At 39.2% G+C, this 16038-nt stretch overlaps 2 protein-coding genes across 2 annotated transcripts in view; one reads left to right on the forward strand and one right to left on the reverse strand.

Moving 5' to 3' along the window:
* The first annotated feature begins 1488 nt into the window (after window positions 1-1488).
* Window positions 1489-6508, forward strand: SFT2D3 (SFT2 domain containing 3). Its single transcript, XM_083364592.1, has one exon. It carries the CDS (start codon window positions 1799-1801, stop codon window positions 2450-2452), a length of 654 nt encoding a protein of 217 aa, XP_083220718.1. The 5' UTR covers window positions 1489-1798; the 3' UTR covers window positions 2453-6508.
* A 763-nt stretch (window positions 6509-7271) lies between these two features.
* WDR33 (WD repeat domain 33) overlaps window positions 7272-16038 on the reverse strand; it is a 66657-nt gene continuing 57890 nt past the window's right edge. Inside the window, exons 17-22 of the mRNA XM_083364583.1 lie at window positions 14357-14459; window positions 12475-12943; window positions 10369-10535; window positions 10169-10246; window positions 9230-9415; window positions 7272-7895 (exon numbers count right to left, since the gene is read on the reverse strand). Coding sequence (XP_083220709.1) covers window positions 7672-7895; window positions 9230-9415; window positions 10169-10246; window positions 10369-10535; window positions 12475-12943; window positions 14357-14459 — 1227 coding nt within the window. The 3' untranslated portion in view covers window positions 7272-7671. The remainder of the gene's footprint in view (window positions 7896-9229; window positions 9416-10168; window positions 10247-10368; window positions 10536-12474; window positions 12944-14356; window positions 14460-16038) is intronic.

Here is a 16038-nt window from a genome sequence, read left to right on the forward strand (position 1 = left end):
GGGTTTTGCTTCTTTAACACTTTTGGGTGTGTCTTGTTGATTTCTGGCTGCTAATCACGAAAATAACCTGTAATTTAACCTATCTCGTACCCTTTTATAGAAACCTTGTTTTTACAAAATGGTGATATAGACCCTTCAATACCTGTTGGTTATGCCGCATACATGAAAGAAACATACAAAAACATTCAATACACCAAGTACTAATGGAATATTGTAGAGATCTCAAAAGTAATGGCTCTGCTGCTCGGAATGCAGCTCAAGTATTATTGTTACTTATGTAAATGGGAGTCATGGAAGATAATTGCATTTTATAAAAAATAAATGAGCACTCTCAAAAACTTTGGTTCCAGCACGGAAAAATTTGGTACATGAACCACTTGCTAACCTCCCAAAATATTTTTGGTTTTGGTTCACACATAAAGCTGTGAAAATTTTTGTGAGTGATGAACAAGGTGAAGGTTTTCATTATTTGGGACGTTTCCAAGAATAACGCCAAGATTAAGGAAGGCATTTTTGTTGGTCCACAGATCAGATACACTATTAATGACAATGTTAATGGGACCAGAGAAAATCATCTGGAAAGGATTCAAGGATGTTGAGAATTTTCTTGGCAACTACAGAGCACCAAATTAGATTCAGCTGGTTGATAAAACTTCTTAAGGCATACAAGACCACGAAGGGCAACATGTCACTGAAAATTTGTTTTTCCGCATTCATTTGGACTTCTTTCCCAAAAATGTAGGTGCAATCGGCAGCAGTCATGGTGAAAGGTTTTGGGGTAATGCTTGAAATCACAGCTGGAAGATCTGTTTAATTGCTAATGCTTTATTTTGAATGTTGATGTACCAGAGAAAATATGCTTGCCACAGATGTGCTACTAATGGGAAATGATCATCAATTTTTGTCCCTTTGATTACTGATTATTCGCCAAGTCATTTTAAATTCCTAGTGACCACACAGTTTTTTTCCCATGACCGTTTGTCCCTAACTTGGTCTTTCAGGTCTTTTTGTCCTCTTACTTTGAAATTATGAAGTAGTGATCAAAATGAAAAGGACCCCTACTCTGGGGCCATAATGTTCCCGCTATGTAGGAATAGTGAAGTAATCTGATATCATCAACAAGCAGCACAACAATCTTAGAGCATTGTACAAAGTGCCCAGACTCACTACTAGTCCCAAGTTCTGCCCCCTCCCTAGCAATTGCCAAACGAGAGCCAAACGGGGCCATCACATCTTTTCCCGCGAATTGTACAGTGTGGAAGCACCGCCCCCGTTTCTCCTGCCTTCTGCGAATGCGCAGTTGATGGCTTTGAAGCCGGAAGGATGAGGTAAAGGGCGTCTAGACCAGCGTTTCCCAACCTTAGGAACTTGAAGATGCGTGGACTTCAACTCCCAGAATTCCCCAGCCAGCATAGCTGGCTGGGGAATTCTGGGAGTTGAAGTCCACGCATCTTCAAGTTCCTAAGGTTGGGAAACGCTGGTCTAGAAAATGCTCTTCTCGTTCAAGCGCCCGCGAGGCAGTGGGAGAGTGGCGGGGGCGGGGCTACCTGCGCAAATTCGTTCTCCGCCCATCCGAACCTTTGTACGAAGGCGCGCAAGCGCTTGCCTGAACGAAGGATCACGTGTTTGAAGTTTAAAGAGACCAAAACCAAGGCGGCTAATCGCCTGCGTAGCAGGGCAGGGGGCGCTTTGCGAAGGCGGCTGCGTCCCACCGTTACGGAAGCGCCGGGCCGAAGAGCAGCCTTCCCGTTCATCCACCGTCTTCGCCTCCCGCCTGTTCCCGAGACCGCTCGCCAAGATGGCAGATCTGAACCGAGAACTGCAGGAATATTTAGCTCAGTCCAAGGGCGGCGGCAGTGGCTCGGCGGTTTTGTCCGTTCCTCAGACGCCGCCTCGGGACGAGGCAGAAGAAACTGGCTTGGGCTTGGGCGTCTGGCTGCGGCGCATGAACCCTTTCCCCGCCACCGGAACGTGGTCGTCGTCGTCGTCGTCGGCCGACCCGGAGCCGGATCCGTGGCTACCGACAAGGGTGTCCCGTTGGCAGAGACTGGTGGGAAGTGCCGTGTGTCTGCTGCTGGCTGCGTTATGTTTCGGCCTGGCCGCGCTTTATGGCTCGCTCCTGCTGCTCCGGAAGTTTGCACTGCTCTGGTCTTTGGGCTCGGCCTTTGCGTTGGGAGCCGCTGGTTTCTTGCAGGGCCCGAGTCGCTTTCTGGGCGACCCTGAGCGGCGCGGCCTGGCCATCCTGTATTTGGGCTCTCTGGGCGGAACTCTGTATGCCGCTCTCGGGCTCCGAAGTACGCTGCTCACGGTGCTGGGAGCTGTGGTCCAGCTGGGAGCCGGAGCCGCCTACTTCTTTTCCTCCTTACCTGGCGGTACTACCGGGTTGCGCTATGTCAGCAGCTTCCTGGGTAGCTTCGTGCGACGAAGTGTTTCAAAAGCTCTTCCAGTGTGAGTTAACCTGTCGTCGGAAGTCCAGCTCCCAGACTTGGGAAGACTGCTCCGCCAGGAGGCACCCCGGGCCGCTTTTCAAAGTAACGCGCAGAGCAGGATATGCAGGCTGAATCCCAGGAATCCTGGAATAGAGAGTTTCTTCTGCGTCTGCTTTGTGAATGCCAGAAGACAAAAGACAAGGAGATAATTCAGTTGCCTCGCTGTGGCTGTTTGACTCCTAAGAAGTACTAGTAAAATAAAAGATGCGACTTAAAACTGAACTACCTACACTGGGAGGTAGAAGGAGCCGAAGGTTTTGTAGAGTCTTGTGTGTTCATCCAGCCATTGCAGAAACGTGCCCCATTAACCATTTTTAAAATGTACAGTCTCACGATTTCTCTCACTCTCGGGCTATATAGGAGAGACAGCTTAACATTCCCTTTACTTATTCGTTATTGAAGTGTTTGCCCTCTTCTGACACAATTTTGGGGTGGATGTGATTAGGATGCTTTGTCAACAATTTAATTGATGGTGCTATTAGCCTTTGGACTGCTGTGATTACGACTTCTCCATTCCAGTCAGAGGTACTGCCCTTTTGGCCATTTTGTCCTGAACTGCAGAACAGACTTGGGTTAGATGAGGCTAAGTATATAATTTGTTAAAAATGTGTTCTTTTAACATCTGTATGGTGAAATTAGCATGTGAAGCCATATACATGAAGAGGTTTTCTGTATATGTTCTGGAATCCCATTTCTCAGGAGTTTTGCCTTGTTGATCATTCCCATCCCCTTTACTTTATGCTACTCTTCTGCATTCCAACAATGCTTTTGCACCCGTATTTCTGAACAGCCCCTTTGAAGAAAAAAAACACTAGTATCAACTGTCTCTCCCTCATGCTGTCTCTCACTTTGCTTTATTTCTTGTTTCTCATGTAGTTCTTCCCTCTTCACATCTTTCAAGAGTGCTAGAATGATAGTCAGAGGTTACTGATGGGCTAGTCAGAGGTACAAAACATCTTGGTGCCTGTGACCTATCTTTTGGGGAACTTGAAAGATACACCAAACTTTTGTTCCAGGCACATATTGTCTGCATGTGGGAGAGGGTTGCCCACTGAGCAGCCTCTGAACTCTTTAAATCCACTGCCAGCACAACATCAGCAGGAGCAGGAGACTCCTCTCTTGCTTTCCTACCAGCCCTCTCCTAGGTCTGGACTGAGCCTGGATCTGGTTACCTAAAAAATTTGCCCCAAATCCAAATTAGGGCAAGTGATTGTTTTTTTTCCCCTGAGGGACAATCAGCAGGAGAAATGGACCCAGAGGAATCTATGAATTATTTTGCTTTAATTGTCCCGCATTACAAGTGTAAGAACAACCCAGTTTGCCTTGCTACTACATTTACAAACTACATAAATTCAGGGTTGGTGTCACAATTTTGCAGTGCAAATGTACTTCATATTGTAGCTCGTAAAGCATACCTCTTATGTGTTGTGTTCTCTGAAGTCAAAAGCATTAAATGTAGGGAAGTATGTTTAAAAGTCAAACTCAAATGCTTAATAAACTAGCATTCTATAAAATAATTTCTAACATGTTAAATACATGCAATAACTGTCCAATTGTCTATTATTGAATAAGAAAGGTCTGTCATAGATGTTTTGTTAACTTGAAAGCAAATGCTTATATTTAAGCCCCCCCAAAATCTACAGACCTCCACCCTAGACAATTTAGTCAAAAACAAGTCTTGCTAAATCTAGTGGCACTTCCACATTCGTGCATTAAGAAGGGATCAAATAGTGAGTTACAGATTAATAAAATGGTAATTTTTAATTTAAATTGGTGTTTGAGTCAGTGATTTGTGTTAGCATATATCATGCAATAGAAAATAGTTGTAAATCCAAAAGCTGCTAAATATTTAAATGTGGAACAAATTTTCATGCAATTATTTGAAGTTTCAGAAGTTCAATAAAATGAAACTTTGCAGTCCTTTCTATTTAAACTTAAGTGAGGCTGCTTATGCCCCCCAAAAGTGACTATAGGATTGCAAGCTAAATGTATTTTTACTATATAAATTAGTCTACAGACTTGGAGTATATTATTCTATTTCAGCTTTTCTCAATTTTTTTATTTTGGAAGAACTCTTGAAATAGTCTCAAGGAACCCCTGTATAAAAATGATAAAAAATGCAAAACCAGCACAATACAATTCACTTCTAACCTGTACAATCCAATTTTACAACTTTTACAACAGCAAACTGGCAGGTCAGCAGCTGAGTTGTGACATAAAAATTCCCATTATTACAAATGCTTGTGTGATTTCTTTTTTTAAAATTAAGTTAGTCTCTCACAGAACTGTTACAACTTCAACCTTAAGAGTTTGGTAGAACTCAGTTCAGAAAGGCTGTTCTATTCCCTAGTGTGACATATGGGGGAAAATGTTATTTTAAAAACTTTAAATGGAATGTTTAAAATGTGATGGATTTTTACTTTTTATGTTGCGTTCAAAGAACATGGAAGTATGTTGTGCCAAATTACCAATTTACTAATTACATTTTTTCATTCACTATTTAAATTCCTGCACATAGGAAGATAACCACTTTCCTGTGATATTCAACCCTTGGGATTTATCAATTTATTTAAAATGATGTACTTTTACTATTTTCTATATTTTCTTAATATTGAATTTGATCTTGGATTCATACATTGGAATGAAAATAGATTTTATATCTATGAAATAAATTTGAAAAACAAAACTTGCCACAGGAAGAAAACTCCACATAGTCAACTATCGGTGGTGACAACTCTGTCACAGTTGTCTGGCTGGCAGCCAGAGGGAGAGCCAAGTGAGCAGCTAGGAAGAGCTCAGAACCATCAGGGCAGCCAGTGGGGAGGCGGCAGTGGTTGGGAGCTTCCCATACTCACACACACACTGCCATGCTGAGCTCAGCTGCTACCGCACTGTGTTAGAAACTGCCACTGCCAAACCAGGCTTGGAGCCACTTCCAAGGTGGCAGCAGCAGGGGGTATCAAAATGGGAAGACCTTGGCTGCCAGCTCCCCTCCACCTGCCCCACCATGCTCTACCCACCTGGTCACCCGGCTCTCCCTCCGGCTGCTCACCATGCATTGTCCCCATGATAAGTTGGCTCTGTGGAGTTGAGTGCAGATGAGGTGGCAGCATGTTGGCCAGTGAGTTGCCCTAGCCTAGACCCCAGAATTTAAGACTTTACAGTGAAAATGGGAAAACAAGTTTAAAAAAAGGTACCATCCTGCTTTTTTATTAGTTTGTGCTTATTCACTCCTTACTTTAAGTGAAAAGAAAATTAGATCCTAATTTTAAACAGAACTACTCTGTTTAAATTAATGCAGTTTATCCTGGTGAATTTGTCATTACAGCAGTGAGACAAATTAACTTCTGAACAGGAATAGGTATTCCCAAAGCTAATTGATGTCCTCTACTTGGTAAGGAAAAGTCAAAAATATTCAAAATAGAATATGCTTTATAATTTATCTACCAAAAATGGAGAGATATCTGTACATCATATGTACTTGTTCTATACAAACTTATATAATTTGTCATTTTTCTCATAGAAAAACATGTAAAAGTCCTTTACAAGGTGGTTTAATTCACTTTTCTTTAACTGTGTAACTAATAAGTGGTGTGAGGTACCAAAGATTGTTTTGATTTTGTGACTGTTATGACTTGCAAAAAATGAAGAAATATGCCTGTTTTGCATACTTCTAATGAGCATGATTGCCTTGTTCATTGTGTTTTGAATAAGTTGGTTGGCTTACTGTACAGCTGACCCTAAAATATTTTAAATTCCTCTTACCTAAATCACATTGATCTTTTAATGGCTCAATATCTATGTACATAATATATAGAAATTTCTAGGCTGCAATTGTTTACACATTTTATAATAAATCCTATCATATATATTAGGCTAGTTATCTGCCTTGTTTTTATGCCAAATCATGATGGATTCGCACATCATGGTAAGCAAAACAAAACAAAACATATTGTGATGTGTAAAACCAACTTTTGATAAATAAAGCTTAAACTGTCTCAGAATCAGAATACTGGATAATAAACATCTCAACTGAGGACATTTTATTGTAAAATAAATGTAAAACAGATACAATACTATAATGGAAAGAAACGGTACTTACACCTTTAAGAAAAATATGGAAAATATGTAAAGGCTTTTTTTAGGTTATGTCTAGAAATTCAGACTATAGTTAGGTATTCTTTCTTGATATTTCTGAAGCTATGTTCATCTATTTTTTTAAAAAAATATTAAATGGTTTGGTTAAATTATAGCTTCAGAAACAACAAATTCAAGTCTTCAGTTTAGAAGCCCATTCAGATTCTTCAAAGGGTTTTCATTAGGGATTAGCTAACATTTCTTTCTTATTTGAGGTCTTCCACTGCATTTCAAAGTGGTCAGCTGGCATAATATTGGGGTGTTTTTCTGAATAAATCAGAATTGATCATTAATTATCAGATCACAGAACAATGTTCATATGTTTTAACTATATGTCCTTATTGTACCATATACAAATATCTCACTCTATGGACCAAGAAGTACTCAGGGAATCTGTACATGAAACTCTTCTGCTCGTTCTGGTTACGGAAGGGAAAGACATTCCTAGTAATTAACAAAAGTGATTTTCATTTATATATTTTTATAACATGCTAACTGAACATGTGAGGCTTAAAAACTGTGTGTAAGTAGCTGATAGCTAGTTCTGTGGCAGTGCATGTATCCAGTACAGAAAATGTCCATAGAAATTTTAGGAGATGGTTCCTCTATGATATGTGAAAACGTGTATAGAAAAATCACACACTCTTGTTAATTTTGGGACAAATTGCATTCTGTATTCATACAAAAACAACTTAACTTTTCCTGACAACTGTACATATAGAAACAAGTTCTTGACATGAACTGAAATCTGGATGTGTTCCATATCTCACATCACTAAAAAGAAAAACAAAAACACCCAGCTTTATCTTCAGATATCAATTTAAGAAATATGGATATGGCAAGGAATTGGGATGGCGTGGAAATGAAACAAAGATTGTTGTGATGGTATTATTAGCTGGTATTTAATGTTGGAAAAGACCTTAGGAACTAATGAACAATCACTTATCTCCATCTAGAGTCCATGTTTGTAGGATTGCAGAATTATTTTTGCAATGATTCTGCAACAAGTGGAAAGACTGGGTTTTCCCCCCAGTCATGTCTACTTCTATCGACCCCTTCCTCCACCTCTAGAACCTCCTCGCCTTGACTGGCTTGAGTTCATGTTACTTCCTCTTCCCCAGTTACTCCCACTTCTTCCTCCTCTAGAAGGATTGTTTCCTGGGGGTCCTCCAAATTCTTCTCTATGATATCCATCATGGTGCTCTCCATCCAAAGAACTGGATCTTCCAGATTTTGACATTCTCTGTGAAAGTCCCGATTTTCCACGTCCTACAATAAAAAAGGGCAAACTGAAATTAGTTCATGTTATTGTTATCTTTCTGATAGAAAATACAAAGAATGTCATCTCAGTTTTTTACACGCTACCATCCCAGAATCTTTGTGTATTTAAATGAGAGACAGAGAGAAAATTTTTTTAAAAAGTTATTTATACAGTTCTGCTACTGTACTGGCTAATAAATATATTTAGAATTTGTAGCTATTTAAGAAAGATGTACAACATGCCTTGTCAGATCACAGTCTTTGGAAATTAAAGAAGATGTATACTATTCAATGGCATCTTTCAAACTAATGGCCAGCATGGGTAGCATCACCTGTCTTAGCTTTTCATTTGAATGTCCCTCAATATTTTATTTTCACCAGCCCTTCCGTTATTATTTCTAGCACAGTATGAAGAACCAAGGAAACTGCTATAAACACCTGCTTCTTCAGTGTGGTGCAACAGTGATGCTAGGGAGATCCCCCCTCCCCTTTTAATGCTACATTTAATTTATAATAAACTATATATATGGCAGTTAGACTGGGTAGTTTCAGGGTTTTAATTTTCCAGGTAATGTTATCTGTATGAGATAAACGGGAATTTTTTGGCTTTACCAATTTTTAATATATTTATTATGGATCAGTATGAAATCTATTATTTTGTGGGGAATGACTCTTATTTTTATATTCTCAGTCTCAAAAGTAAATACTTTCAGAGGAAAAATAGAGGTTAAGCAATGAAGGAATAGGAACAAAAAGTGACACAGAAGCAGATTACAGTAACAAGGTTTTTATTTGGTCACTGCATCAATCCTAGGGAACCCCTGAGAGATAGTTTCTGAAATAATTAAATATAATTTACTTTCATTTATTTAGATAAGCCTAAATTGGAGTGAAATGGTAAGAATAAATTGTTTTGCAGTCCCAAACTTTTACATATGGATTTAATTTTTTAAAAGAAAATAGTTACGTTTTAAAATATTTTATTAAGATTCATTTTTATTTTATTTTTTATGTCCCCTTATTTTTTTACAAATAACTCAAAGTGGTGAACATATTCAATATACCTTCCTTGTTCTATTTTCCCCACAACAACAACCTTGTAAGGTGGGTTGGATTGGGAGAGTGACAGGTCTAACTTTATCTAGCTGGCTTTCATGGCCAAGCAGGACTTGAACTCATGGTAAATTGATTTCTACCCTGGTGCCTTAATTACTAGACCAAACTAGCTCTCATTCCCAGCATTTCTCAATTGCCATTTGCTATATATACTCATGGATAAGCTGAGATATTATATGTTGGACTATATACGATACTACTCAATCTCTCAAAGAATTGTAATTTACCTTTTCCTCTCTCCTCTGGATGCCCGGCTTGCATTTCCATTTCCCTGTGGTCAGAGGTTCCTGGTCCATCATGCCAAGGACGTTTGCGGGGTGGTAGTGAGGCCATATCCATTCCTTGCAGTGAGGAGGAACGTTCTCGATTTGCAGGAGAATGTCCATCGTGAGAAGGATGATCTTGGCGGGGACCTGATCATGACAAAAGACAATGAGGTGAGAAATTTAGTCCAAGTAAATAATTTCATAGTAGAAATTTTTCTGTAAACTCTTTTTTGTTAAAACCAAAACCAAACCCAGTGTGACAGAGATGCATGCCTTAAACTCCTTTCAATTAGATATTATCATTTATTATCAACTCTTAATTACACATGCACACAATTATTTGAAAGAATATTTGCTCCCTTTCACTTTTTATGAATATTGGTATACTACCAGTGTTATCAGAAGTTCTGTGGGTCATTCAGAAAGGGGAGTCTATGTGAACAATAACACGAAGGCTTGATCCTTGTTTAACTATAATTACTGAAACCTAACACTTTATAATTGGTGATTGGTCTTTCAAAAAGTCATAAGAGAAACAATAAAGTGAAATATATTTCTTGTCTTTATGACTCAAAGTACAGGGAAAGCAAGCTATTCGGATGTCAAAAGAGACAGAGTGAAATAAAACATATTGTTTAACTTTTTAAAAGTAAACTCAAATGACTGATAGCTCTATGGAAAGCTGAAGCAGAACTTGAAGGTGCATGGTAGAATTTTTTTAGAATGATCTAAGCAGACTGCCTAGCTTTTGGTAAGTGAAAGGAGGCAAGAGATATAGCATAGCATTTGTCTTTCAAATCAAGTATGTGAAAACAGCATTACTTCCAAGCAAGTGGAAAATACTGCATGAACACTAGTATTCAATAGTGCTCAACTCTAGCAGAAATTTAAAATTTTCACCTGGTTCTCGATTTGCATCCATTCGGCCTTCAAAATGAGGAAATTCATCTGGAGTGGGAAGGAGACCTTTTCGTCCTCCTACATTAAAAAAAAACCATATGGGATATTACAGTGCACAGTACTGTAATACAAAGTACAAAAAAGGCTTAGAATAATGTGGACCGTATCACATTTTATTTTCAACTGAACATGAACTATACCTCTTGGAGTACCCCGACCTCTTCCCCGACCACCGTGATCTCTTCCCCTTGCATTTTCCTCTGACGAGTCAAAATTTTCTTCTGGCACAAAATCATCAGGTCCAGGAAAACTGTCTCTTCCTCTTGGTCCTCGGCTTTCATGCCTTGAGGGTGTGCCTCTCCTAAAGCTTCAGCAAACAAAGTAGGAATATTACATTATGTAGGAGTTCATGCTGTCACGATTATGTTCAATTAAAATTTTAATTTCTTTACAAAATAAACTTTGACACACTACAATTGTTACACAGAATGACATTATTAAACTGGAAAGGCTTCTCAGCCTTTTGACTAAAATCAAATGTAGATATTAACAACTATTTACTTATATTCTTTGACAAAAATCAGAACTTTTGTTAAAGTCACAAAGTGACTTTGCAACAACAAATGTGTTTGCTCATATGAGTTCCAATTAATTAACTAATCAAATTGAATACATTCATATATGATATAAAACTCATGAAGTACTCATTGAGTTTGAAAACACTGGACAAAGTGTTAATCTATCCATGGTGGAAAGGGGACAAACTTATTTCTATTTACAGCAAAGAACTTAATGAAAATGGATTCAAATTTGTGAACATTCAAACTCCCATTTGTATTATGTTCCCGTTTTCTCTGTCTTAACTGCAGTTTTATTAGCCTCTGACATTCATTATCACAAGAAAGGCCACTGTGGTACCACACTGCCTATTAGGAAAAAATGGTTTAGTATTATGACTGATTAATAAAAAAAGCAAATTACAGATAAGAATTATAGTGGGTTATCTGTTGACAATTAATGGCAACCAAACTGCAAACCAGATTCAAAATTAGCAAGGTATCATTGATGCCAACCATACCTTGTTTATATCAATAAAATTGTTGTATATATAGAGAGAAGTGAATTTTTGAATACTCAGCTTCGTGAGACTTGAGTGAGTGAAAAATTTTTCACTATGAACTCTACAAAATTCAGCTGGTACAACTTCATTAGCAGAGAAAGGGAGGAGGGTCACAGATTAAAGCAGGGCTTTTCAACCAGTGGTATGGGTACCACCTGTGGTACATTGGCACCTAGCAGGTGGCACGCAACCATCCTAGAAAAGTGGTAGTGGGAGAGGGGAATGAGCTGATCTGGCGGCAGCACCACACAAGCCTGAGCGAGAGATGGCTGGAGCTGCAGGGCTGTCAGGGCTGAGTGGAAGCACCAGGATCAGTGACAGGCTCCAGCTGGAGCTTGGCGCTGATCCTTGTGCTTCTGCTGAGCCCAGAAGAAGCGCCGATCAGCTGGAATGTTGCAGCATCTCCAGGGTCTTGTGTTTTACATTCAGATGCTTGGCAACTGATTCATATTTATGATGGTCACAGTGTCCCAGGGTCATGTGAAGTGACCAAAACCTGCTGCAACCACCCAGCAGAGGGGGGGAATAAAAACCAAACATCCCCGACCCCACCCCCACTGCCATTCCTCAACATAAATGCTCACAACAATGAAAACCTTGGACAGGAGGAAGAGCGCCGCCTGGTGGGCAGGCAGGTGTCTTGCTCGGCTGTGGATTGGGGGGTACTTTTTTCAGTGTCATTGTAATTGCGAACAGTCACTAAACAAACTGTTGTAAGTCGAGGACTACCTGTACTTCATCACTTTTTTCCTTTTTTTTTGGTGATAAAGTTTTTGACACTTTGCTAAGCAACTGGTGGTACTCAGATGTTGCCATATCCTAAAAGTGGTACAATGGGTGAAAAAGTTGAAAAGCTCTGGATTAAAGGTCTGATTGTTAGGCCTCTAAGTTGAAATAGTTCTTTGCATTCTACCCAAAGGGACTGATCTGTATTCCTAATAAATCTGTTTCCCACTTCCTTTATTTGATGTCTAGAGATAAGTACTAAGATATAAGTGCTATAGAAAAGCATTTTTATAACTTTGTTTTAATAAGGATCTGATAAGACACATGCACAGGAATTTAAATATGTACAAATATTTAAATTAGCTGATTTATTATTAGAATTAAATACTTTTCTTTAAATATGAAACAAGAAAGAATACTTTGCCTAATTTTCAACTAATAAAATTATTAGAATTCTTACTTTTCATCTCTTCTTCCTCGATATCTTGTTTCCTCTGGATCATGAGAGAATCGCTCATCTGAAGTTCTCCGTCCATCCCATGACCCAGGAGGTCCACGGTTTGGACCCCTACTATCTCCTTCATTGAATTCCCTGTGATCAGGAAGGAAAGGAGGGCCTGGACCGCTTCTTCTCCATTTCTCTTCTTGAGGTGGACCTCCTCTTCCCTCAAATTCACGTAAACGGTGCCCAAATCGCTTGTCTGGATGAAAGTCTTCACGAAATTCATCTGTTCGATCAAAGTCATCATGGAAATCTGAATGAGGCGCCCTCCTGTCTTGCATACCCCTACTGTCTCTACCATCATTCCATTCTTGACCACCTCGGAAGGGACCTCTTTCAGGACCATGATCTGGGCCACCACTATTCTGGTCATGTCGCCTTTCTGAGAGTGGGCCAACTTGATGGTTTGGTGGACCACGCGAATCACCTTAAAAATAAATGAGAAATATCTGAAATATTTTTTTAATCCACTAAACATGTATTTTTGCAGTTTTATGAAAAAACTTTCAGCTATTAAAGGCAAGTGTAATAGGAGGAGAATAACCTTGAGACAGGAGGAAGAACTGCAGCCTAGACCCGAGCTCCCCAACCTTTCTGGGTTGGTGGCCCGGAGGGAAAAGGAGAAGCAGGGAAATGTGTGTATGCGTGCACATGCACAAACAGGCACACACACAGCAGTGCAAGCGCTCGCGCACATGCACTAGTGGGCTGCTAGTGCCTGTGTGATGCTGGTGACAGACCTAATGCCCCCATGTGCAAATGGGGCCGCTAGCACCTGCACGGCAGTGCTAGCCAAGTCGGGGTGCACGCACATGTGCGCGCTCACCAGTCATTCCTGCAGCCCAGTGGCCAAAAGGCCATGGCTTGGTACCGAGACCCCTGGCCTAGACAATAGTCTGATTAATAAAATCTGATACCACATCAGAAATGTAATTTGAGAAAGTATCTCAGAACTAACCCTCCCTCGTTTCCAGGAATGAAAAGTGGGAGCACTTTCAGACTTGCAAGATTCTGTTATGACAACCTTGCAATAGAAGTGCATTAGTATTTATGATTTTGGTTTTCTGTTTTGGACTGCTTTGAAGGGTTGACAAAAAGCTACATATGATTCTGTCTGTTTCTCAAAATCTCATAAAGTGTGTGTGTGTGTATGATAAAAAATAAAGCTGCCTTTAGCAATTGACTGATGAATTTGTCAATGCATATGGTGTTCAAGTGGTGCTCCAGTTGTTTTGAGACTGCATCCAAGACACCTATTAGACTCTAATGCAATCAGCTCAGTGAAGGCCACCTAGAACCATGCTCACCTTTGCTCCCAAACCCCCAGGGAATCACAATTCCCAATTAAACTTCTGCTACAATGCATGTTATATGACCAATTAAGCTACCTGAGTTAGAATCACACACATCTTTTACTGAAATAATGGGAATACTTTTCTTTAAACGTATCTTACAGCATATTCATTTATTTCATTCTATTGGTTACCTTACTGTCCTATCATCATTTATTATGTGTTGTAATTGAGATATTAAAATAAAAGTTTATCAGAGCCTTTCCAGAAGACAATTTCATTCATAATCCTGCTGTTCAACTATTGCTTACAGCTAGTTAGCTGAAACACTAATTTAAGTATTTGCATCATTAGATTTGCTACACTTCTGGTCACAATTAAAATTATTATATGTTTGAATATCCTTGAATACACACAAGAAGCACTAATATATTATTTTTCATGGTTTTGTAAATTATATGAACAATCTAGGTCATTTACTTCCACCTACTATAAGACTTTAGAAATGCTTTGGTCATCCATTCTGATCCAACCATGTGTTTCATTACCTTTACTAGAAACAGGTCCTTGGTTGTGAGGGCCATGACGACCTGGTCCTCCATGCTGCCCCAATCCTGGTATCAATGGTGGAGGACCAGGATTCTGTCCTTCCTGTAAGTTTAATTTAAGTGAGATGAAATGAAACAAGAATTTTAACTTATATATGCTATTTTATAAGCACCATAAGCACTACTGCCTAATTCTATATGGATTTGTGTAAATAAATATTGTCACAATAAAGAAGTTATTTTTCTTGTTTTTGAATAATGCAACAAGGTAATATGATTCTCAAGCAGTACATCATTTTAGAGCTGGCCTGTACAACAAGCCAAGCAGCCTTGTGCTGCACAGCATCACTTTTTGAAGAAGTCAATAAATTAACACCTGCCCCCAAAGATCACTGCCAAGCACCACCAATAAGTAACATAATAATTGCCAGCTCCACTAGCCATCAAACAGCTGGCCAGTGTGCTAGGTATTTTTTTTTTTTTTGCAGCCTGTGATAGTTTTTAATTTATCAATGTGTCCCTTTCCCCTCCACAAGTTGTACAGGCCTGTCCAAGTAATCAAATAAGATGAACAAATCCTAAAATTGATTTAATAATTTTTTTAAAAAAAATCCATTTATATCCCGCCCTTCTCCGAAGACTCAGGGCGGCTTACAAGCTTAGCAGTAGCCTTCATTCTATGTATATGCCTGCTTATTAGGGCTTTTCACACACACCCCAAGCGGCATTATTACAAAGTCAGCTTAATTGCCCCCAACAATCTGGGTCCTCATTTTACCTACCTCGGAATTTAACGTAATATCAGAGACATCCATGAGACTTAAGTTCAAAAGTACAGGTAGTCCTCAACTTAAGACCACAATTGAGCCCAAAATTTCTATTGCTAAGCAAGACAGTTGTTAAGTGAATTTTGCCCATTTTACAATCTTTCTTGCCACAGTTGCTAAGTTAATCACCACAGTTGTTAATAACATGGTTGTTAAGTGAATCTGGTTTTCCCTTTGATTTTACTTGTCAGGAGGACACAAAAGGCAATCATGTGACCCTGCGACAAAGCAACTGTCATAAATATGAGTCAGATGCCAAGTGTCTGAATTTTGATCATGTGACCATGGAGATGCTGCAACAGTCATAAGTGTGAAAAATGATCATAAGTCCCTTTTTTCCAGTGCTGTTGTAACTTTGAATGGTCACTAAAGGAACTGTTGTAAGTTGAGGACTACCTGTAATGTCAGACAGTATTTACTTCACAGAAAGAATAGTGTAAGCTTGGATCCAATTTCCAGTGGAGGTAGTGGACCAATCATCAGCAACTGAGTTTAAACATGCTTGGGATAAACAGAACTCCATCTTTCAACAAAAATTAAAAATAATAAAATAAAAATAAATAAGAAATAAAAATAAGAAATAAAAAAGAAAACAAAGGGCAGACTCAATGGACCACTAGATCTTTTTTTGCCATCAGTTTTCTATGTTTCTATACTGTATATAACACAAAGTACAAAAATGCCAGGTCCTATATTGTTTTCAAATGACAGAAGCTTTTAATGTACTGCTTTTCAAACAACATGCAAATATAGGTAGTCCTTGTTCAGTGACTGTTTGAAGTTACAATAATGCTGAAGAAGGGCATTTACATCTGTTCCTTGGAATTGGGGCCATCACAATGTCCCCATGGTCCT

Source organism: Vipera ursinii, assembly GCF_947247035.1.
Source record: "Vipera ursinii genome assembly, chromosome: 5".
NCBI lineage: Eukaryota > Metazoa > Chordata > Lepidosauria > Squamata > Viperidae > Vipera > Vipera ursinii.

Excerpts from the sequence above, each read along its gene's own strand:
- SFT2D3 (XM_083364592.1), top strand. The coding sequence starts at position 1,799 with ATGGCAGATCTGAACCGAGAACTGCAGGAATATTTAGCTCAGTCCAAG.